We start from the raw sequence: 24,247 nt of genomic DNA on the forward strand, positions 1-24,247 counted from the left end.
GCAAATATCTGCAGCTAGCTTTACCTTTTTTTATACCTAAATATATTAACAAACACAGTGAATACAAAATAAATCGGGGAAGCTTGGGGGATCACAATTCAAACTTTACGTAAACATAAAAAAGAAAAAAGATACTAAAAATATAACAAAGTGAAGAATTCATTTTATAATAATGACGGCACAAGTTAGCTTTTATTAATATTGAAACTGAAAAATAATACCTTCAATTTTAAAATCCATTTTATATATTATAAATTGGGCAGCGTAATTAGTTGACTGAAAACTTTGAAGTTCGCTTTTGTTGTGAAATATTCTCGATGCGTGCAGCTGCGCTTTGCAAATGGACACGTGTTCACAGCTTCAATTCTAATTTTAGAAAAAACCATCAGATTTCCAGAAAAATCTAGTTTGCCATGGAGAAGTTTGGACATTAACGGTTTGTTTACTTTTCGTACCTTTTTTGTTGTTGACTTTTTATTTTTAGCCTATGGGCGGAACCACCGTGCTTCAGCACGCTTAAACATATCTATCGGCCCACTCACAATTTCCTTCCTATATTTCCCCCACGGTTCAATATAACAGCAGTTTATGCAGCTCTATAATCTTTAGAAAGCTAACAACTTTATAGTAACCGGGGACATGTTTGAAATTACAAAACATCCACACGGGGGCTCTCGTCCCGCGAAGCATAAGGATCGCCAACTATACAAACTATCATTACCCCAACTAACATGTTAGAATTTATTTCCCCGGGTAAACGAACCTACTGGCCTACATACCCAAGAAAACACGCAGATATTATAGATTTCGCTGTAACAAGAAGTGCAATTCTATTGTGCGTTTTCGACGAGCCACAGCTTGTGAAACGAGTACAATTCCTTACACCAAATTAAGTAAACTGGCTGAAGTATAAAAAATATGTATGACCTTTTGAGCTCGAAATATCCCGCAAAGCTGATATCAAAACGCACAAAAACAATTTACAGAAATCATGTCTTCCGCTGCCAAATGCCTTACCTTATGCGCGGGAGCGCATGACCATCTATCATATCTCGAAACACACATGCTCAAATAGGCAAATATAGTGCTTCTTCAAAATAAGCACCGACTCCGTAGAGATACTGGCAATTCCATCGCTGTCCGACTTCCAAAGAAAGACTTAAGGCGTATAATGCATATAGTTCGCTTTTTAATTTGGCAGCATTTACTACTTTAAAATAAAAACATGTTATAATATAGACTCCAGGTTAAAGTTAGTTTTACACTGAGCAGTCGCTGGCCCTAAGTTTACACTCGCTGCAATGATTGTTGGCAGGGACGCCTTGAACGCACGGCTCATGGTGAACGTGGCCACAATTAAATACAATTATACAATTATGGACAGTATTTGTCACTAGTACTGGACAAAAACACAATGAGCATTTTTGTTCACATACTCCCTGACCGCGTCTTTGTAGAGCCACTACCTCCGAGTGAAATTCAAAATAGTCATCCAGTTGAATTTTTTGAGTGGCAGATAATATTTTTTCTTGGATGTTATAGTGCCACAGCATTTTAATTATCGATTCCCGCAGGTTTGGAATTCTCTGGCCCATTTTAATCTTACTAACAATTGCCATGGGGTTCATGTAGTCTAAAGCAATTAGGATTACCATATAATAAAACTCAAAGATATAAGTCGCAATGCTACTTACCCACTATACCATCTAATACCTTGGTCAATATCTCAGAGTGCTTTGTGGATTCATTTATAAGCAGATTCCATAGATCGTTGTCATCGTGTTCCTTGCAGAAATCGATTGCCATTTCGATGTCATTAATCTGAGAAAATTTAATTATATAACAATGTTATCATTATAGGTTATTTACCCTATGAATAATGATATTTAGGGCTTCAGCTGCCTTCACTCCTCCCATGCAACCCAGCAGGTAAACCATCTCTGGATATAGGTTCTCCCGTTTACAAATGGACAACGCCTCCTGTATGACATATTCCTTTGAACTCACAAGAAAGGGCAAAAGTTTCTTCCGATCATACTTTGCATACAAAAACACAAGTTTATTTTGAAAGACGTTATGTCTATCTACTTTTAGCAAGGAGTCCAAATACTGCAAAAAAACTTTAAATTAATTTTCGGCATATTAAATAAGGCATTTACCCAGTATAGAAACAACTGATTGTGCTCCAGCTGATGAACAACAACCTCTGTCTTTATTTTGCTGTTGTCTAATAGTATGTTAAATGCACATTCACGATCCAATTGAATGAGTGGAATAATTAAGTTTGAAATGGCATCATAAAGCTCATAACGACGAATTAGTTGAAATACGTCCTTGTTCTGCAACCTATAGACATTTTATCAGTCAGTTTTTTTTTTGCTTTTTGAACTTACTTTAGATACATGCGGAGGGCGCTTTCGTAATCACCCTGGTACGAGTATAACAGAGCCAGAGATTCAAGCAACTCATTCGCATGATTCTTACGAAAATTATCGTGAATGGCGTTAATGACGGCTAGCCCGTCGTAAAGATGAGATGGCCATTCCTTGATGATATTTAGAAAGCCGTCTACATCGAATTTCAGAAATTCATACAAAACCATTTCGTACACATGAGGATCGAGTTTACATTCGTCAGATGTAGGAAGATAAGAGCTAACGGAGCGTAACTGCTGACACTTTACGAACTTAAAAACTTCTTCTTCCCAAAGGACTTTGTTATTTCCTAGTGTTCGCAGGCAAAGTTTAGCAGCATTCTCATATTGCTTTTGTGCCAGTAAATGGTTAATATAAAGCCTAGAAAGTTATTATACATATACATAAGCAACTGTACAATTCGGGATTTTTTTTTTTTTTGTACTTACCTGCCAACTGAAAGAACGGGGACGTTACTACCATGCGTGGCTATCAATTCCATTGCCTCTTCAAATTTACTATTTAATTAAAGAAAAAACTTATATATACATATGAAGTTATTTTTATCCACTCATTTATTAAATTAGATTCATTTGGTATGTACATTTGTTTGGTCATTCCGTTCGTTCAGTGTAAAGAGGGGGAACGGGGCCCAATAAAGCTTTTTCGCTCAGGCGAATTCGGCCGCCGCTCTTCTCTAATGTTAGTCAAATAAATTAGTTCAAATCAAAACTCCTTTTCGTACGCACGCGTCGTGCCTTCTCGTTCTCGCAAAGTCATTTAAAAAGGTAAGTAAATAATAATAATACAAAATAAACTTTAATAAAAACTCTTATTAATTTTCATGGTGACCCCGACGTGATTTGCAGGCGTTTTTTTCGAAAGTGATTTAATTTATTGTGTTTAATAAACTTCCGCGTCGGTCAAATTCAAGCAGCAGCCAGAAGACTCAGAAGCCCGATCAAAGATCTTTTATTTATCGGCCAGTGCATAATTTTCCGCTAAGTGTCGTTACATATAATATAAAAGAGAGAGCCACCGAATACCACACATACACACTCTTGCACTGATATCGCTGCCAGTTCTTTCGACTCTCTCTCTCTTTGCATTTTCGTTTCGGTCGTTGGACAAGTGCAAGCGTTGTTGTTGTTTTTCACAGCGTTTTCGGTATTCTGGCTGAGCTTGTGCTACCCTTTAAATTTAGTGCCGAAGAAATTAACATATAAAATATTAATTTTATTGTGTTTTTTCGAAAATTTATCGACAAGTCCCCTGCTTGCTTACGTTCGGACTATACGACTCGTTATTTTTTCATTTATTTTTTATTTTATTCGTTATTTATTTCGAATTAGAAAAAATTTTTATCACACTCTTCGATTTTTAAAAAATTTTTATAAGCAATAATATGGCGAGCAAAGATATCGAAGAGCTTAAGAATAAACGAGATGGAATAACGCGGAGTATATCCCAAACACAGCAGTATTTACAAGAGGGTCGACTGTCTCTAAATCCAGTTGAATTAGAATGTCGATTAGAAATTTTGAATTCGCACATCGAAAATGCTTCTTTGATTCAGAATCAAAAAGAAGCAAAAGACGCAAAGGATTTGTTCCGCAAGGAACTGGAAGAGACTGCCTTAATGGCAAAATCATTATTAATTTCGCTAATAAGCAAAGGCAGGCCGCCGGTGAAGCGCACTTCCCAATGCCTTTTGCCGAGCGTTGCTCTTCCAACCTTCAGCGGAAAGCACACATTTAAAAATTTTTTAGCCTTTTCGAAACATTTGTCGACAAAAATGACACTCTGCACGATATTGAAAAATTTAATCATTTGATATCGTGTCTGGATGGCGACGCTTTAGGTACAGTTAGGGCGTTCCAAGACACTGCGATTAATTACCCCAAAGCCCTGGCTATCCTGAAGCAGGTGTACGGTAATGATTGTCTGATTTTCTTCGATAATATATCATCAGCTACAGTCTTGAGAAACCTGATCGACACAGTCAGAGCTCTTTATGATTCTCTACTGTCTATTGGGGAGGACAAACGGATAACGAATGCTATCCTCATGCATTTAATAATGAGAAAAGTCGATGCAGGAACAAAAAGAAAGTGGGAAGAACAGTGTGTCTATACTTCGCTTCCCCTTTGGAGCGAATGTGAGGCGAACCTGGATAAACGATACCAGCACATGGTCGTCGAAGAGGCTTCCAAGCCAAAAAATGTTCAGCCTAGCAATACGTTCCCGAAGAAGAGTTGAAATAAACGTTTTTCGTTGGTCGCTGCCAGGGACGACTCTGCCTTATGTGTGTTTTGCACCTCGGCATCACATAGGAAATTGCACTTCTTTCGATTCCTTAAACATGCAGGAGAGGTTCGAGTTTGTGAAAAAAGTGCCCTTATGCATTAACTACCTTCGCAAGGGTCACACTGTTAAAAAATGCAAGTCAAACAGGTGAAGGGTGTGCAAATCTTCTCAACACTCATTGTTGCACAGATACTCTGCTAATACAAATCTCGCGTTGCCGCCTTCTCCTCAGCCCGCGCTCACGCAAGAGTCTCTATCCACTTCGCTCTATCCAATTCTTCTTTTCAATTGGCAGATCCATTCTTCTTCAAGGCCCAAAAAATTGACATGCTTTTCGGCGCAGATTCATTCTTTGAAATTCTGTCAGTTGGCCAGATAAAACAGGGGCCTGAACTTCCCAGTTTACAAAAAACTGTTCCCGGCTGGATAGTGTCAGGGATATGTGCCTCAGAAAACAAAATAAATGCAGAAAATTCGGTACATCTCAGCTGTCAGAAAGAAGCGTTGGAGTCAATCGACACCACCCTGCAGATATTTTGGTCTGTGGAGGACTTGCCCATACTCCAGAGCAGCAACTTTGTGAACAACACTTTGAGAAACATACTCAAAGACTGTCGTCTGGGAGATTTTCGGTTCGTCTGCCGTTCAATTCTGACCCAATAACTCTTGGTTCGTCATATGAAGATGCGAAAAGTAGATTCTTGTCGCTTGAAAGGAGATTGTAAAAGATCCTTCGTTAAAGAAAATTTATCTGGATTTCATGGAGGAATATGTAGCACTGGGCCACATGTCCTCTACTAATGATTAAATTCCCGATGGCCCACACTATTTCATTCCGCAACAATGCGTGCTGCAGCCTCAAAGCACCTCAACCAAGTTGAGAGTCGTATTCGATGCCTCAATCCGCACATTGACGCAGATTGCGTTGAATGACTATGTAACATATGGAACTTCTCCAGCTCCGTTTATGGCGATCCGGTGTTTAATGCAGCTTGGAGAGATGGCGCAAGGTAAGTATCCAAATCCTCGACTTTGCTCCGAGTTGGTGGTCGGTTGTTGAATGCTCCTATCCCGTACGAAGCCAAATTTCCGTTGTTGCTATCGAAAGGCTTGCAATTCGTTAAATCTTACGTGTCCTACCTGCACGTTAGGAACTTTCATCAATTATTTTTCCCTTTTGAAAAAGTATGGTTAGTCAATGCTCAAGAAGTAAGTTGCCGAACTGATCGTTCGTGCATGCGCTGCTTCCGGTGCAACTCCGCAACTCTTGACGCAAATAATGGGGAACTTGCCATCAGACAGACTTCAAGCTCTTCGCCCGTTCAATATCTGCGGCGTTGATTTTTGTGGAACATTTAGCACAACCTATCGTATTCGTGGCAAGCCACCGTACAAGTCGTACATGGCAGTGTTTGTGTGTTTTGCATCCAAAGCGGTCCACTTAGAGTTTGTGTCTGACCTCACCACTGATGCTTTTTATGGGCTTTTCAAAGGTTCGTTAGTCGCCGCGGGATCCCGGAGAAGGTGTGGTGCGACAACGTGACCAACTTCGTCGGCGCAGACCGCCTTCCATAGGTTGGCGCTTCTACTTGGACAATCCTGAAGGACATCGTCCCTTCAGAGGGGGCGGTGTTTGGTCATTCCGTTCGTTCAGTGTAAAGAGGGGGAATGGTGCCCAATAAAGATTTTTCGCTCAGGCGAATTCGGCCGCCGCTCTCCTATCTCCCTCTCTCGTTGTGTCTTCTGTCCATAGCATAAGATAATAATAAGAAATAATAAGAAATACTCAGTTCCCCTTATAAAAGATAAGGGTATAGAATATTGTGGCAGCGTGTTGTCTTACAATATACTCCACCTGCACAGCTCAAGAAACTGATAGCAGGGTCTTATCTTCAGCAATTACTGTCGCGGCGGTTGACAATAATGAAAACATTCGACTCAAAGGAAGTGCTTTTATTATTCGACTGAAAACTGTCCTGTCGAGTGCGTAAATTGCCAGTAATACGGAAAGTTCTGCTCTCTACGCCCAGTCTGGGTTACTGACCATTCTAAAAAAAGCTCAAGAGTCGACTTATCTACAGCCCATGTCCTAAGACAACCAACAGTGAGGACCATCAATCCCAACATTTTCAATAAATCGCTGCCATCTCAAAAAGCTCAACCAACACAGAAATCCTCTACCAATGAAAGGCACTTAAAGGTACTCTAGATACGTTTAGAAACTTTATGCTGTCTATGCAAAGACCACTCCAAGAGCTGGCACGAAACCAAAAACATCTCTTGGAAATACTGATTAGAGAAAAGTTAGTGTAAATGACTCTACTAAAAATGTTTTTTCTTTTGGAACGCCAACGGCGATTCCCATCTCAAGTATGAACTTCTTCAGTTCCTAAATACCCACGATATTGATATTATGGTCCCATCGAACCTACTTGACAAACAAAAACTATTTTTATCCGGGCGCTCGGAGGTACCGGCATCCTAATGAAATAGCGAATCAGCTCTGGAAACGTTTGCTTAAACATATCTAGCGGCCCACTCACAATTTCCGCCGTATATTTCCCCCTACGGTTCAACATAGCGGGAGTTTATGCAGCTCTATAATCACTATCCCGAAAGTCCCAAACTTAGGGCCTGCCTTTAAATTATACTTTGACTTTACAAGTGATGGGAACAATATTAAAGCTGGACTCCCCAAGAAAGTTTATAAGGACCATTCTTGTACATCCTGAACACATCATATATTCCCAAAAGCTACTGGTTATATCAACATGAAACAAAAATATATAGAAGCAAAGAATACCTGCCTAAAATTTAAGGCCAGCAGTTTTCATTAAATAATTAACTCCAGCTTGCCTCACCATGTAGACTTTAAAATACTACCTATAAATCCTGTCTATCTGGACCAACGGCTCTGAACTTTGGAGTAACGTAAGCTAAATAGAATAGCGCAATCTAAAATTCTGAGAACAATTACTGAGGCACATTGGTATATTCGCAATCCCAGAGATCTGCATATAAAACCCGTTAAAAAATTACTATAAAACAAGATTAATATCACACCCAAACCTATCAGCGAGACAGCTCAACAGCCGCAGCAGTCATAACCGATTAAATACCATTGTTGTGTTAAGATTTGAATAATTATTGTTAGCCTCTTTAGCACCTAGAAAAGAATTAATTAATAAAATTTATTGTTAAAAAAGTTTATTCACTAATAGAAATAGTGAAAGAAAGGGAACATAAAACATAACTGAAAAGTTTTCACAAGCAGAAAAATCGACAAAAAATTTAATTCATTTTACAATGTAAATAACACAAGAAGAAACGCTATAGTCGATTCCGCGACTGTGACTGTCTTATCTAATTAAAAAAAAATTTTTCAGAGAAAGAATATTTAATAGCTGATGGTGACGTCAATGCCCTGGTGAGGCCTTATATCCTGCACATTTTAATAAACCGCAAAATAATGTTCCGATTTGAAAAATGTTTGGTCTGGGAGTTAGGTTGGGCGTGGCCTGATGAATATCACCTCGAACTGCTGTGGCATCTCTTGATTACTTATGCCTAATCCTAACATTCTTACATTTCTCCAAATTTAAGTGTCCTCCTAACTTATATCTTTTATTTTATATCTCAGCGTTCTTATAGAATCTACAACCATTTAAAAATTTAGATGTTATAGTTCCTGAGATCTCGGCGATTTTAGTTTTTCGTTATTTGTGGACATTAGAGTGGGAGTGGCTGGATGCTGAAATAAAATTACGCTGTGTAGGCATCTCAAAAATTTGCACGCTTAAGTCCCAAATTTGTATATCTTACAGACTCTGAGATCCCAGCGTTCAATCGACTTGGCTGTCGATCAAAGTACTTCTTAATAAAAACACAACTATTACAACTACCAAAGGTTAAAAACTTCACAAAGCCAAAATAAGCAGATTAGTAAAAAATTGTTCTAATTCATAAAATAAGATTTGTTATTCATCTAACGACACCGACGAATTACCCTCACAATCCACATGAATAATCCACCTTACGACTCATGTTACCTATATTTTTTATTGTTTCATTCTTGCATTCATATTCACGAAATCAATTAATCACAACCATTGGTAGCTATTTATCTAGCAGAAGGCTATACCGATGAAAACCACAAAATAATTACCCACTTAATTAACATCGAAGAATATCAGAATACCACTCTATCTATAACACAGATGCCAAATAATTTTTTAAAATACTAAGCTCAATAGAAATAGATTAAAACAACGTTAACTTAGAACCTAAATTTCAGAACAATTTAAATCCCGAGATCTTAAAAATGTTTATTCGAATACGTTTTTGGTCAGACGAGAGCAGACGCGGCACCCAACACGCGGATAGCTTTCTTATATCCAAATCTTAATTTAATATGTGACAAACACGTTCTTTGGATATTTTCATAACCTTTGGGTTTTTTACTTTAATTCGGCGGTCGTCTAAAACCATTTCGTGAACTTTGGCAATGTCAGTGGCAGCACTTTTTGAAAGTCCCAAACGCTCATCTTCTCCCAAGCTATTACGGTCACGTTTAAATTCAGATGCCGAAAATTTTACAGTTGTAAATGATTGTGCTGAGTCCCCGTACCCAGAGTCCAACTCATTTTTCACCTCGTTACTAAATTTTCTTAATTTTCACGAAAGCAGCTGTCATCTAATAACTGGGAATCAAAAATGACCAAAACTTTGGTAAATAACTGTTGAAGATGCACAATAATATAAGATACCCGTTACTGTTTTACACAATTTAAAAATATTCATTGTTCTAGTGGAAATTCCCAAAGCGCCACCTATTGCCGGAGAAAGCATGTTGAGCATGTAGAGTGGGCGTGGCCATATGAAAACTAGGGACAAGTTGCAGTGGCATCTCTTAAATACGTATTCTTAAGTACAACTTTCTAGCTCTTATAGTCCCCGAGATTTTTGCATTTTTCGTTTTTGGGGTTTTGTGGGCGTTAGAGTCGGCGTGGCTTGATCGGAAAAAAACATTTCACATCATTAAAACCTATATGTTTAATCCGAACTTTCTATCACTTATAGTTACCGAGATATCAGCTTTTCTAGAAAATGCGAAAACCGTCTTTTGAACTTGATGGGCGTAAAAGTGGGTGTGGCCGGATAATGGTACCACCATTGCCCTGGCATCCCAAGACTATACATAGTGAATTCCAACTTTTTAGCTCAAATCGTTCCAAAGATTTAAGCGATTTTAGTTTTTCATGATTTGTGGGCGTTAGAGTATGCGTGGCAGGATGCTGAGATAAACTTTCGCTGCGTAGGGACCCCAATAATCTTCATGCTCAATCTCGCATAGTTCCTGAGATCTCAGTGTTCATACGGACAGATAGATGGACGGACGGACGGAAATGGCTTAATCTACTCGTACTTTGCTATTGATACTGATCAAGAATATATATACTTTATAGGGTCGGAAACGCTTCCTACTACCTGTTAGATACTTTTCAACGAATTTAATATACACTTTTACTCTACGAGTAACGGGTATAAATATTTCCCAAACTTCACTATTCACAAGAGCATCGTTTGAAAAACTATAAGATACCCTTATTGTTTTATCCAATTTTAAAATATTTCTTAAATATACGTCGAGCTGCAGTGGCATCTCTAGAATACTTGTTCTTAAGCCTAACTTGCTCTTATAGTTTACGAAACAGTAATGCAACGCCATAAATGAGAATCACTTTATGGCTAGAAGTCAAAGAAAATGCATTTATTGACAAAAAACACGTAGTCAATTATCTAAACCCTGCCAAAGAACATTTAATGTGGTTCCTAGAGAAATAAATAAAGAATACATGCTTATAGTTCTTGCTATTTTAGCGTTTTCAGTTTTCCGCGTTTGTTGGCGTGGCCAATTATCTCTAGATTTATTTCTTCTGCAGTTAGATTTTTAACGTGATTTAACTGTGAATACTTAAAAGTCTGTTAAAGATCACAATTTTTCCCTTGGGAGGTAGTAAGATTTAGATATTGTATAAAATTTGTTCTTTGACCAACTAGACTATTAAAAGAAAACAATACATATATTTTAATAACCAAGATTAAAAAAAAAGTGTGTAACTTGATCATACCTTCTACATACACTGTGAATAATCTATAATTTCAGTCGTACAACGGTTTTCTCTTAATCAAAGAGCAACAAATATTGACGGTATTTTTTTTAAATTTTTCCACGGTCACACTTTTCAATAGTAGCTAAAGATGAGGCGTTTGAATTTAGTAACTTTTGTTACAGCCGTATCTGCTTTTTTTTTTGGTAGTTTTTTTTCTAAAATACTTAGTTGGGTAGACCAATGCCCACAACACTTAAGCAGGGAGTATCAAAAGGAGCTGTATCCGAAATTTTTTCTAGTGGTGTTGGTGTTGAGTCCGCCGCGTAACGCTGAGCAAAGAAACACCATACGGAGAACCTGGCTCCAAAATGCAAATCAGCTCTTCTATCAGCCTTATTTACCCGAAGAATTAATTTATCTTCCAACATACAGTCCTGATGGCCATTTGCAGGTGGAGTTAGTCGAGCACCAGGAGAATCGACTGAGGCAGTATATGGAATGGCGCGACAACGTGCTAACCAGTGATTTACCAAAGGAAAGGAAAAAGCGGGGATGGATTAAAGTTAAGCACGTTTTTGCCATAGGCACGTGGAATATCAGCAGCTACTTACAAGCGGAGCTGCTGAAGGAGGAGAAGCAATACGCTGATCTTCTCCTTCTACAACGCCACCATGATACATACGGCAACCTCACGGAGAAGCTGTTACAGGCCCTAGATACTTTGAGGTACCACTATGAATTCTCATATGTGATTAAAGTAGACGACGACACATACGTTAAACTAGACAATCTGGTAAATGAGCTTGTTTCCTACGATCAAAAATTACTTCGCCAAAAATCTAACTATGGCCACCATCCCTTGCCACAGTTATATTGGGGCTATTTCAATGGTCGAGCAACGGTAAAAACTAAAGGCCAGTGGAAGGAGACTAATTATTATCTGAGCAAAAACTACCTGCCGTATGCCCTAGGCGGCGGATACGTCTTATCTCGAAAACTGTGCGAATATATTGTTAATAGTTCCAAAATCCTCACGCACTATGTGTCAGAGGATGTTTCTGTAGGCACTTGGCTAGCTCCATTGCGTCACGTTTATCGCTGGCACGATCCTAGATTCGACACCGCCTACAAGCCTCGAAAATGTCAGACCTATCATATGGTCTTGCACAAACGGAATATAAAAATGATGTCAGACATATACGGTGGCAAACTCTGCAGTGGTATAAACTCCAGCTCATTAACTGCATACTACTACGATTGGTCAAGAACATCGGAAAAATGTTGCGATAACTTAGTATTATAATCATACTATCGCTTAGAAAATAGTTTATTAGCTTACCTGTGCTTAATTAACCATTCTATGCGGTCGTCTGTTTCAATAAGACTAGCTACCACAATATCCTTGGGGGCCACAATATAAAAACGATTTTCCTCTATTATGCTACCTAGACTGTAGTCGTTAACTGTATACTCCTCGAATCCTCGCAAAGTTAAGCTGTCTGCGTAGATCTCCTTGCTGCTGTCATGCTTGTACTCAATAACGCACAGCACGGGACGCAAAGCTTTAAAAGATGAGCTCCTTTCTTTGCGGTACCCAAGCACCACTAATTGTTTGGCCGTGAGTTGGGCAAGTCCACAGATGTAAAAATTTGTTTGGAATGTCGAGACTGCAGTTATAAAATAAATATATTTTAATTATGAAATTATCAAGAAACGTTACTTACCTGGATCAACAATGTACCTGGGCAGTTTTTTATCTAAAGCTTCGATTGAATTTCTTTTACGAATAATACATATTCGTATTGTATCTACCCATCCGATTAATAAAGTATGTTCATTCGACCATCGCAGGTTACATGGAAAGTTTTCCAAACGTTTTTCACATTGAACCTCCCATTTTATTAACCCGAGGGAGCATCTTTCAGTTAAATCGTAGACACGGACACCTATGTGACTCGCCCACGCAACTAGGCTGGAGTGCCAGCAGACAGACAAAACGTGGCCTTCGACTGAGCAAAGCTCAATTGGTTTAAGCTTTTTGAGAAGATTATGATCGTACAAGATAAGTTTATCGGTGCCTAAAAACACTAACCAAATAAGTTCATAATTTACGAGCAGTTAAACTTACCTACCAACTATAAATCGAGTGATGTGAGACCTAGGATCGGGATCCAAGGCCACGGTCTTTATACATTTTCCGAAACTTAGAATTTGGTTATTTTTACAGCTGAATAAGCCCGTTATATTGACCTTAGAACTTAAAAGTTATCTCTAATAAGCCACAGTAAAATTCAGACTCACTTTTCCGTCATCGGAGCATGTAGCCACATACTCGCCCTTTAAATCCACATCAATTTGGTTTACGCCCACTTTATGTGTTTGGTTTTCGCTGGTGGTCAAATTCGAATCGACACAGTTTCCTTGATGGTCAAATAAATAGACGCGACCTCGGAAGGTGCCAAGTAAAAGAAACTACACTACGCATTTAAAATTAGACAAGACAAAATTAGACTATAAAATATAGCCTCACCTTCAAGTGCACAGCAGCGCAAGTTATAACATCAGTATTAAGTATTGTTTTCAAATCATTAGCTAGGCGTTGGTACCTAAATTTAGGTTCCACTTCCTCCTCTTGTATGCCATAGAACCGAGGGTCCTAAACAGGAAATGGATTTCGATATAATTCGCTAAAAAATTTAAATAAATCTTACGGCGCTAGTTGGCAAGGCCGTAGCCATTTTATAAGACGAGAAATTTTCCTAATTAAAAGGGATTTAATTAATGGCAATTATATTATAAATAGTTTATTTATATATGCAAATAAAATAGTACATAAGATACGCAACTGCTGTCAGCCTTACATATGTCATGTTATTTATTTAAGAAAAATTGGTTACTTATTTATTTTATAGTATATTCGAATTACACTAACATACATATTTATGATTTCCACTTCACATTTGGACTGTAAGCAAAATATATATATTCCACTACAGATTTAGGGTGTACGTACTGCATCCACTTGCCAACCCTAATTGTTAATATTTAATGCATTTTATACATTACTAACTGATGTGGAGAGGTATACGTTATTCTATTGCTCCATTGGTATTAGAGCATTGATAAAAGTAAGCAACACGAGGAAACGCTATAGTCGAGTGCCGCGACTATAAGATATCCGTTACTGTTTTACACAATTTTAAAATATTCATTTTGCTTGTTGAAATTACCCAAGCGCCACCTATTGTCGGAGAAAGCATGGCGAGTAACTGATAGTGACGTCACTGCCCATGTGAGGCCTTATAACTTAAATTTCTTCATAAGTAGCGAAATAATGTTCCGATTTGTAAAATCGTTGGTCAATCGATAGATATTAACAGAAATAAGTTACACAAGGTCAAGCGAAGGCATTCATAATATTATTTTTTTATTTTTTTAGCTCATTTAGTTCCCGAGATTTTCTCATTTTTGGTTTTTTGGGTTTTGTGGGCGTTAAGGTGGGCGTGGCTAGATGGAAAGAAAACAATTCGCATTTGGGGCATCATAAAAATCAACATGTTTAATCCGAACTTTCTATCACTTATAGTTACCGAGATATCAGGTTTTCTTGAAAATGCGAAAACCGTCTTTTGAGCTTGGTGGGCGTATAGGTGGGTGTGGCCAGATACTACTAAAATATGCGCTGGGATCCAAAGTTTATGCATACTGAATTTCAACTTTCGAGCTCTAATATAATAGTTCCCGAGATTTCAGCGATTTTAGTTTTTCACGATTTGTGGGCGTTAGAGTGGGCGTGGCAGGATGCTGTAATAAACTTGCACTGTCCCGGGATCTCAGGAATATTCATGATTAATCTCAACTTTGTATCTGCTATACTTCCTGAGATCTCAGCGTTCATACGGGCGGACGGACGGACGGACAGACGGACATGGCTCAATCGACTTCGCTATTGATCCTGATCAAGAATATATATACTTTATAGGGTCGGAAACGCTTCCATCTATCTGTTACATACTTTTTAACGAATCTAGTATACCCTTTTACTCTACGAGTAACGGGTATAAAAACTGAACAAGCCTAATAAAGAAAAGGTTGAGGTCATCGCCAGTCAAAACGCCAGAACGAAAGTTACCTAAAACGTCTGCTGAAGTTACATATAATCATTTTAATTTTTAAATGTAAATGAAAGAAATTATAATTCTGCAGGAATGGCCGTCAGGGTCACAAGGTGCGTGTCGCTGATAACTGATAGCTTCTATGTTGAGGTAGGAAGACTGGGTTGGAAGGGGAAATGCCCTTCGTATACTGCTGGCCTAGAGGCTCATTCAGTTGCAATTCAATAAAGAGATATGAAAGCTGTTTGCCAGAGTTTCTTATTAGGAGAGCATGTGCTCTTTATTGTAGGAATATCCAAAACGAACTGAACTTAATGGCTAACATAATTGAGCTTCATAGTACCCTCGACAATATGCAGAGTTTGCCGGCTCTGCACGAGCTTCCGGCCAAATGCTATGTCAGCTGTTTGGCTTACACTGGTCATCGGATGATCGGTCGTTGCCGTCGCCCGGTAAGCTTAGTTAACTACTGCCCCCTCAGAATTGAGTCCACCATCGACCAACCCCAAATGAGCTATTACTTTCCATAGCTGTGTCGTGAATCTTCTGGCCCTCATGGCTCGTTAGCAGGTTAGGCCGATGCGGACTAAAGCGTAACAAATTACTCCCAGAATTGACGCTATCTGTCTCACTCGATAACTGTCGATGTCCTCCCCGATCTTCTTCATGTGCTCCAGGTTACGTTCACTTAAAAGCGAACAAAAAAAGGTCTGCGGAATTATACATTTTTCCGAATTTTTAGTCCCACAGTAGGACTTATCGTTCACGCGCACAGTGGCGCGTCTGACGACTCCGTTAGCTCCGCAGTAGACCTACTGGATCCGACTGGATCTTTGCCTCCAGATCTCTCTCAACAACAGCTTCGCTGAAATAATCAGCCTCTTCCACGATGGGCGAGCTGGATGAAAACTGGCATAGGAACAGATGACTGCGGGCTCACCTCGTGTTCCCTGTAACCACTTCGTGGCGAAGACCTCCTGTCCGGGCTGCGTCTGGAAACTACTGACTGCTGGTTTCCACCGTTGTGTCCCCTGAAGCCACGTCGCTGCGCCGGCCATCTTCGTTCCTTTTCCGCACCATATAGCAGACGGTGATGCAACCTGGCATCAGTTGATCTGGCACTCGCCATGCGCATCGCAGGATCTGGTCGTATGTCAACTCCGTAAGCATGTGAAGCAGAGCCGATGTCTGTTTACCATGCTCATCATGCTCCAATAAACTCCCTGCAGCTCGTCGCAGCATGTTGCTCTTCACAGATTGGATAACCTCCATGCCGATCATCCTGTTGATCTTATCCGTTCTGGTCGACGCTCGCATGCAGAACTCGACGCCTCGGCTCCTTTCCTCCGACGTCCAAAACCATACACACGACGTTTGAGTACTCCTATAGCCACGCGGAGAAGTGCGCTACAGTGAGATCGATGAAGCGTCCCTGGCCCAGTCCACTATGCTCCTAGGAAGCTTCACCATCCGCAGGTGATGCTCCGCCTTCGCTGACTGCAAGAAGGCCGTGAGTTTACTCGAGTTGCGAAACGAAGGATCCTCGCCAGATGCTGCTCCAAGTCTGTGCAGTTGTACGCTTGGGTTGTCTCCACGAACGTACAGCTAAAAATCCGGCCACTCCTCGTGGTGCCCTCCAAATACAGGCTGGTCCGGAAGCTTCCTTGGCCCATACGCTCCTTGGGCTCCATTCGGCGTCATCGAGGCGTAGGATCCGACAAATGGCGATGCAGTTGCCACGTTGTGGATGCTCCCGCCCGGTACCACAAATTGAAGCTCACAGTGGCTCCACAAGATGATAGCTAGTCGTTAGCAATGGCAGTTTACTCCAATATGGCAGCAGCGCGAGGACTGCACTGCTCGCATCGACACCGCTATGTGGGACCGGTGGGACCCCGTTAGTTGGAACCTCACCGTTAGATGTGGCTAATGACGATCCGCTCCAAGATGGCGGCCGCCCTGACGCTTCAGCTCCTCCTCCAACGCCGCAATCCTTTTCAAAAGGTACGTCGTGAATGGCTGGCTCATCTGCGGCTCTGAACTCGGGGAATGCAGCATCCCAAAATTTTTAAATATGGCGCTGCCTCAGCGCCCTCCAAAATGGCGGCACCTGTGCCTTCAGGCCGCTGGCTGCGGACGCCGTGTCCTGACACTTCTTGCGCCTTGTGGTCCGCTGGCTACGGCTCCGATGCTTGGCGCTCCTCTCGCCTCCTGACCGCTAGCTGCGGTCTCACTAACTAACGCTAGCTGCGTCTCCCTGACGCTTGCAGCGACTCCGTCCGTACCCAGTGTTCGGCACTGACTGCGCCCCTCTATGTCGCAGGCTGTGACTCCTCTACTGGTACGGGATGTGCTCCTGGCAACTCTCTAGCTGGTCGTTAAGCCGTCCTCCAGGGCAAGTTGCCCTTGCAGTCTCGCTAGGACTGTGAGTAAAAGGAGTTGTAACTTTTGGCCGTTGTCTGCGTCCTCCTTAACTAACACTGGCTGCGGCTCCCTGTCGCTGGCTGCGCCCTTCTATGTCCCAGGCTGCGACTCCTCTACTGGTACGGGATGTGCTCCTGGCAACTCTATAGCTGGTAGTCAAGCAAGTTGCCCTTGAAGTCTAACTATGACTGCGAATAAAAGGAGTTTTCTTGCTTCTTATGGAGTTGCCTTTAACAAGTACCCCACACGCGTAGGTCCGAAGAGAAGGTTAACTTCAAGGGCCTATGTCCGTGGCTATAGAACGCGTGGTGCGTGTGCGTTTAATTCTGTGAATAATTAAACTTAACCTCACATATTTCAAACTAACATAATCTTACCGCAGTGCGGTCTCCTACAATAGAGCTCTAAACAATTCGATTTTTAAATTGATTTAATCGATCTTTTTGGATGAGCGAAAAAATCAATCAATGCATCGTCAAATATGCTTACCTAAAAAAATTATTTTAAAGTAATGTAACTCAAGTAATCTAATAAATATTAATCACTTCCAGAATCAGTGTGTGTTGGTGTTGAGGAAACCAAGAGAGGTTGATACCTATGTTCGTTTTTCAAATAAATAATGTAGACTGTTGTCCGCGCTGGAGGCACAGTCACCAATCGCAGAGCGTCCTTGAAAACCAAAAACGTAGACAAGTTTATACTGACAAATAAAAACCAATGGATTTTAAATAAATAACCATAAACATTGATCTTAAACAATTTTTTTTAACGAATTTTACTTTTGTTTGCAACTGTAAAATAAGTGTTTCCTTACAATTTTTAAGCAAAACTTGCATTTTTCATAAATTTTTTTTTACGTTTTTGATTTTTAATCGATTTAATTGATCTTTTTTGAAGAATTTAATCGAAAATAATCGATTCTCAAAAAGTATAATTGATTACAGCTCTATCCTACAATTCACAAGACAATTAAAGGCACATTTTTGGCGGCATCCACAGACCGTTACTTGTAGGCCCGCACTTCAAAGGCCAAAAAATGCATATAAGATCAGATAACTTACAAATACTAGATTTTCCTTACAATACTTATTTTACCTACTAATTAAAATGTTTGACTGTCGACATATGTGATTTAATTAAATTTATCCTAAGTTTAAGTGTTGATGTTACTTTGCCTATTGTTTGAATTGAGAGTTGCGCTTCTTTGAATTTTATTATCTCTAAGTCCTCTGCGTCAGGTGTCCCTGCGGTACCTCAGAAATCTAAACTCCTAGCCACCCGGTGATGTATGCCCAACGAGTTGAACATGTCACGAAGAGGAGCCATGACAATGATCATTTGTGACTGAGGAAAAATGTCGTCCATGTTGTTGGTTTCCTCCAGTACCCGTCTGGATTCGGAAAGATTCGCTGCTCTAATTTGTGCATACTCTTTTCACATTAAGACCCTACCGTCGATGTTGGGAATGTATTGTGCTTGGAAGAAGTCGGTGATGTAAGTCGATGTTTTGGTCAGGAGAGAAAACAGAAGCAAGTTCATGAAATTGCAATAAACGTTTTAAATTTAAATTCGTTCGGAACAGGATTGCCACCACCAAGTATATTAGAGTATGAATAACATATAATTAATGATGCTATAGATGTGCAACCCTCTGGACCCTCTTCACTTAATTAGGTCTGTGGTTACAATGCCCAGCTCGATGGCTTTCACCTCACACAAGGGTGTCAGTTTTTTCAATAGTCACATATTTGATTTTACAAGAAATTTATTCCCGACCTCGAACACTCTGTCCTGTCTGAAAGCGTTTTCTCGTGCAGTGATCACATTTTGGGCGTTTCTTAATTTATTCTGAGCATCGTATTGAGGATCATTCGGGTGTGCCTGTATGACCTTAACCGCTTTCCTGTCTATGATCGATGGATAGATTAGTTATATCTGGCCGTGGCCAGTAATGTCAATTCTTCCGCGACACTTATGTCTTTGTCGATTAGGGCATCTGGCAAGCTCTATTAGCGTGCTATGAAAGCACTCCGCTTGTCCATTGGAGAGACTATGGAGGGTGGGTTTCCAGCATGGCTGTGATCGTATGCGAGTTCAATGATGGTTCATTGATGCAGTAGATGGCCTTGGCTTAAGGGAAAACATTTATGAGTACAGGAGAGTGACTTGTGAACTCTGCTATGTAGGCGGGAAGGATATTTTTCTCCTCATCGAATGCAAATATGTCAGTAACCCTTTTCTTTCAGTACCAAAACTTTAATTAAAGCCATTGGTTGAGATAACATTAAAAGGCATTTACACCATTTGGAAAAATTATTACAATTACTTCTAGGAAAGATTCTTTCCACGAAAAGTTAATTAAATGTCGCCTCTTATTCATAAACTTTATAAAACTGTTTTTCCAAGGGAAGAATATTTGATTTTGGAAGCAGTTCACGGGTTTTGTGGATTCGATAGTGTGGGTGAGGGAAAGCTCACTGTAATCGTGGCTGCGCACGACTCTGACTCTTCGTCTCTGACAACATTGAGTCTGATACTGCAAAAGTCAAAGTATTATGGTCGGTATACTAACCCGTAAATAACTCCAAATACAGTCTTGTTTTCGATTTCTCGCACCGGTTCCCACAGTCCGAAAAGATGTTTATATCTTTGCCCGCTTATAGATAGTGTCTTAACTTAGGTAGTGCCCATACTATAGCAGGTAGCTGTCTTTCCTTGGTAGCATAGTTAGCCTCCCTGTTAGTCAATGCCCTGGAGATCATTGTGATCGGGTTTCCCTCTTGGAAGAGCACTGCACCTAAAGTATCTGTCCTTAGATCAAACCCTTTTTCGTAATCTGGATATCTGAGATACTGGAGATTCTCAGATGCTAGGATTTTTGCACTAGAATGCTCCTAGATCTGTGCCTACTAACACTCCGTTTTCCCCTTTCAGTATGTCAGAATTGGCTTTCGCTAGTGTAGCAAAATCTTTGATAAAGCATAGCTGGCCAGGCTAGACATGTCCTTACTTCAAACACATTTTTGGGTTCTGGCCTTCACTTTTTCTGGGTCTTTCGCAGCTCCAATATTGGTGACAATGAACCCTTGGAAACTGGCGCATTTCTTAAAGAATCTAGATTTCTGCGCCGATATCCTTATGTTTGCATCTTAGCCGATCATTAGAAACTACGTTATCTCTTATATTTATGGCTAAGGAAGTGCTAGCGCTAACACTTTTCGGTGTAGAAGCTCTGGCCCTCCCTTTGGTCTCGGACTCAGAGTTATTCCTATACTGTTGGAATGGATCATCTATGAGGTGCTGTGTATGCAAAATCAGCCTAGAGAATTAATGAAGTCGTGTTGACCATGAACGGAAGTAGTATGGTGAGGGTTTCGCGGGGCTGAACTGGCACCTGGCAACCATGGGTGGGAGCTCGTCGAAACTGAACTTAAATAAATAGATACAACGGCTGTTTGCCGGAGATTCAGTTTAGAAGAGCTTATGATCTTTTTTGTATAAATGCCCAAAACGAACTGAACTAGCATAAGTGAGCTTCATAGCGGCCTCGCCAATATTGCAGAGTTTGCCAGCAGTTGTCAGCAGTTTGTCCGGCACTGGTCATCGGACGATCGGTCGTCGCCCAGTTTACTTAGTTAACTTGTATAGGGCATTACACTTTAAATTCCAGTATGTTATTTGCGTATACCAAATATATTTCCGACTTCTTTTTATACTACTGTTCGGATCAGGACTAAGCCATTTAATGACATGTAAATGCCATTGGCTTATGTTTGTTTTGTTTTACATTTGCAAACAACTTATTATTACTTATTATTCGTCCGAGCATTTTATCGGCTCTCGTCAGCTCAGGTTTATCTGTTATATTCTCTTTATTTGGCTTTGCATACACCTGTTGTCTATGCATTGCTACCCCGGTCTTCAATAATAAAGCATATATAAGAGTGGCAAATTCGTTATGTTCGCAAAAACAACTACTTAGGTTATCTTACTCAAACTTTTAAGTTTGTTCAATTAAATTAGTCTCAGTCTTAAAGTAATCTAGAACTATAAAAGATTCCAAACAACGAATATGTAAAATTACAAAAGGAGCTTAAAGCCATTAGAGACATTTTTTCAATTTGGGGTTCATCCAACGAATATGCCCAAAAATTAAGAAAATGTGGTAGACTGCACCTACTGGAGATGAAGAATGGCATGGAATCAGTCATATAGAACTCAAGGAAGATTCTTATAAAAACCAAGGCTACTCACAAACACGATACTACTTCGTTAAAGGTTCATTGTTCTACTTCTTATAATTGTGGACCAGTCAGGTCAACCAATACTTCAATATCCCAAGTTCTACTTCTGCTTCTTAAGCTTAACAGCACAACGACATACTAACGTGTAGTTTCTATTTCATGTCGCAAAACGTCATGCGGAAAGGCTCTAAAAAAATTTTACACACCGGCCAAAAGTATAAAGAGAACTTTTTTTGGATATTAATACGCTTTAAAACTCACAAATATGTGTTAACAGGCGGATCAGACCGGAAAGTCAGTTTTAACAACTAATAGTTTGGAGAAGCAATCCATCTGAAAATCAACCATTACGGTTTTATATAGGATTATATCAGCAATATACTTAGTTATTCTGGTAGAGAACAAGTATTCTATGGGAGCAGCTAAACTCCGTGATCACTTTTACGTCTCCAGGTTAGAGATGAGCTAAATAAAATTTGTTTTCCGTTTGGTACAGCAATTATGCTCAAAAATGAGAAAGTGTTACAGGATATTTCCAAGGAGCACGTCTATATGTATGTCAAATTGGACATAGTTAATAAACTATGTGGAAGAACCCAAAAGATGCAATGGACAAAAATCACAAAAGATTTGTCTCCTCTGAGTTGGGACAAATTTTTGACCCATTAGCTTTATATGCACAAGTTGTAGTTAAAGCGAAGACTTTGCAAGCCTAAACTTTAGAATTTTAAGTTTATTAGTACCACAAATCGTGAGTATTTTTAAAATCCTACTTCCTAACTGGCGCTGCCGATGCTCAGTAAGCAATTAAATACAAATAAGTGATAAAAGTGCTACATTGGTTACAATAATGCGATTCAAGTCAAATATGCGCCGTTTTGTTCGATGACGCGTTCCCAATGAGATGCCAACTTCATAATGCCCCTCTCATAGAAGCTCGCTTCCCTATTGGCAAAAAACTCGGAGAGCCAATTTTCACAGGACTCTCTTGTGGCCAACTTCAGACTACCAAGCGCGTTCGCCATGGACATAAACAGGTGGTAATCACTTGGTGCGAGATCTGGACTATACGGTGGATGCAAAAGAACCTCCCATCCGAGCTCCCGGAGCTTTTGGCGCGTCACTAAAGATGTGTGTGGCCTGGCGTTGTCCTGGTGGAAGACAATTCGGCCTCTGTTGATCAAAGATGGCCTCTTCTGCATGAGTGCTGTCTTCAAACGGTCCAGTTGTTGGTAGTATAGGTCCGAATTGAGCGTTTGGCCATAGGGGAGCAGCTCATAGTGGATTATTCCCTGCCAATCCCACCAAACACACAGAAGAACCTTCCTGGCCGTCAATCCAGGCTTGGCCACCGCCTGGGCCGCTTCACCGCTTTTCGACCACGGCCGTTTGCGCCTTACGTTATCGTAAGTGACCCACTTTTCATCGCCACTCACTATACTCTTCAAAAAAGGGGTCGATTTTGTTGGAATTTAGATTTAGAAGTGATTCGATACGGTCAAAGATGTTTTTTGCGTCAATTCGTGTGGCACCCATACATCGAGCTTCTTTGTGACTCCAAGCTTCTTCAAATGGTTTATTACGGTTTGATGACTCATGCCCAGCTCTTGACCGATGCTACGGCTGCTACTATTCCGGTGTCTTTCGGCCAATTCAGCGATTTTATCGTAATTTTCGATGACAGGTCTTCCGGAGCGTGGCGCATCTTCGACCACCTCTACACCAGAATGAAAACGTTGATACCATCGTTGTGCGGTGGAAATGGAAACTGTATCGGGTCCATAAACAGCACAAAGTTTATTGGCGGCTTGAGATGCATTTTTGCCTTTATCGTAGAAGTACTGTAAAATATGCCGTTTTTTCTCTTTATTTTGCTCCATGATTGCGACGCTATAACTCACGAACGACTTAAAAGAAAAGACAATCAAACACGTGTTAGCGCGTGAAATGAGCTTTCCAAAAAGGTATAGCACGACCGCCTTTGTTGATCAAAACGCTGCAGCTATCAGCCTCAAATTGCCACCTCATCGTTGCCCCAATTGATCCCTTAAGCTTCACAAGCTTTCGTGATCTCCTTGTTTTTTACTTTGCTTCTGGCTTTGGCTGACACATAGTAGTCTGAGATACTCGCTCTTCAGATTCATCGACCATAGCACGCTTGCGACCCATAACGCCAGAGGAAGTGCAACGTGAGGACGTGGCACGGGTGGACGTACTCAGCGATTGGCTCAAGGACTGTACCGTGGCCGTGCTGGCGGCTGGGATAATGTTCAGGCGCGCCTCATCGCCGACCAGAAGCTTGTCGTAGGCAGCGATTTTCAAATCCAGTGAGACCTTGATATCCATGAGGTCCGGGTATTCCTGCAGTTGATGTGTCATCTCTTCGCGCAGTCGAATAAGCTCCTTCTCGAGCTAAGCCACCTCTTGGCTGTGACGCGTGCAGCAGACCCAAGCAGACGACGAACTTTATCCTCGTATAGCGACTCGATAATTCGCATCTGCTTTTCATACTGGGAGCGCAGCTCCTGTAGCAACTGCTTCAACTTGGCATCTTAGTCGGAGCTGAGGCGTCCGTTGATGTCGCTGTACTCTTTCTGGCGGATGCGGCGCGACTCATTGATCTCCTGTGA

At 40.5% G+C, this 24,247-nt stretch overlaps 2 protein-coding genes across 8 annotated transcripts; one reads left to right on the top strand and one right to left on the bottom strand.

The window, feature by feature from the left end:
- Positions 1-1,167: 1,167 nt before the first annotated feature.
- On the bottom strand, positions 1,168-13,731 carry LOC108118309 (vacuolar protein sorting-associated protein 41 homolog). 7 transcript variants are annotated; one of them, XM_017230921.1, is made up of 13 exons: positions 13,696-13,731; positions 13,546-13,593; positions 13,365-13,490; positions 13,136-13,306; positions 12,967-13,084; positions 12,559-12,921; positions 12,174-12,501; positions 2,864-2,932; positions 2,394-2,795; positions 2,160-2,346; positions 1,870-2,109; positions 1,695-1,821; positions 1,168-1,633 (listed from the first exon to the last, which is right to left on the bottom strand). In XM_017230921.1, the coding sequence occupies exons 1-13, from the start codon at positions 13,702-13,704 to the stop codon at positions 1,260-1,262; spliced, it is 2,562 nt and encodes an 853-aa protein (XP_017086410.1). In that variant the 5' UTR covers positions 13,705-13,731; the 3' UTR covers positions 1,168-1,259. The 7 variants fall into 7 exon arrangements, with proteins under 7 accessions (XP_017086410.1, XP_017086411.1, XP_017086409.1 ...); XM_017230922.1 differs by lacking the exon at positions 13,696-13,731 and adding an exon at positions 13,667-13,683; XM_017230920.1 differs by lacking the exon at positions 13,696-13,731 and having other exon boundaries at positions 12,559-12,912.
- Positions 10,906-12,246, top strand: LOC108118311 (beta-1,3-galactosyltransferase 6). Its single transcript, XM_017230926.2, has one exon. The coding sequence runs from the start codon at positions 10,983-10,985 to the stop codon at positions 12,135-12,137; it is 1,155 nt and encodes a 384-aa protein (XP_017086415.1). The 5' UTR covers positions 10,906-10,982; the 3' UTR covers positions 12,138-12,246.
- Positions 13,732-24,247: the final 10,516 nt, after the last annotated feature.

Source organism: Drosophila eugracilis, unplaced genomic scaffold, assembly GCF_018153835.1.
Source record: "Drosophila eugracilis isolate 14026-0451.02 unplaced genomic scaffold, ASM1815383v1 contig_1033, whole genome shotgun sequence".
Lineage (NCBI taxonomy): Eukaryota > Metazoa > Arthropoda > Insecta > Diptera > Drosophilidae > Drosophila > Drosophila eugracilis.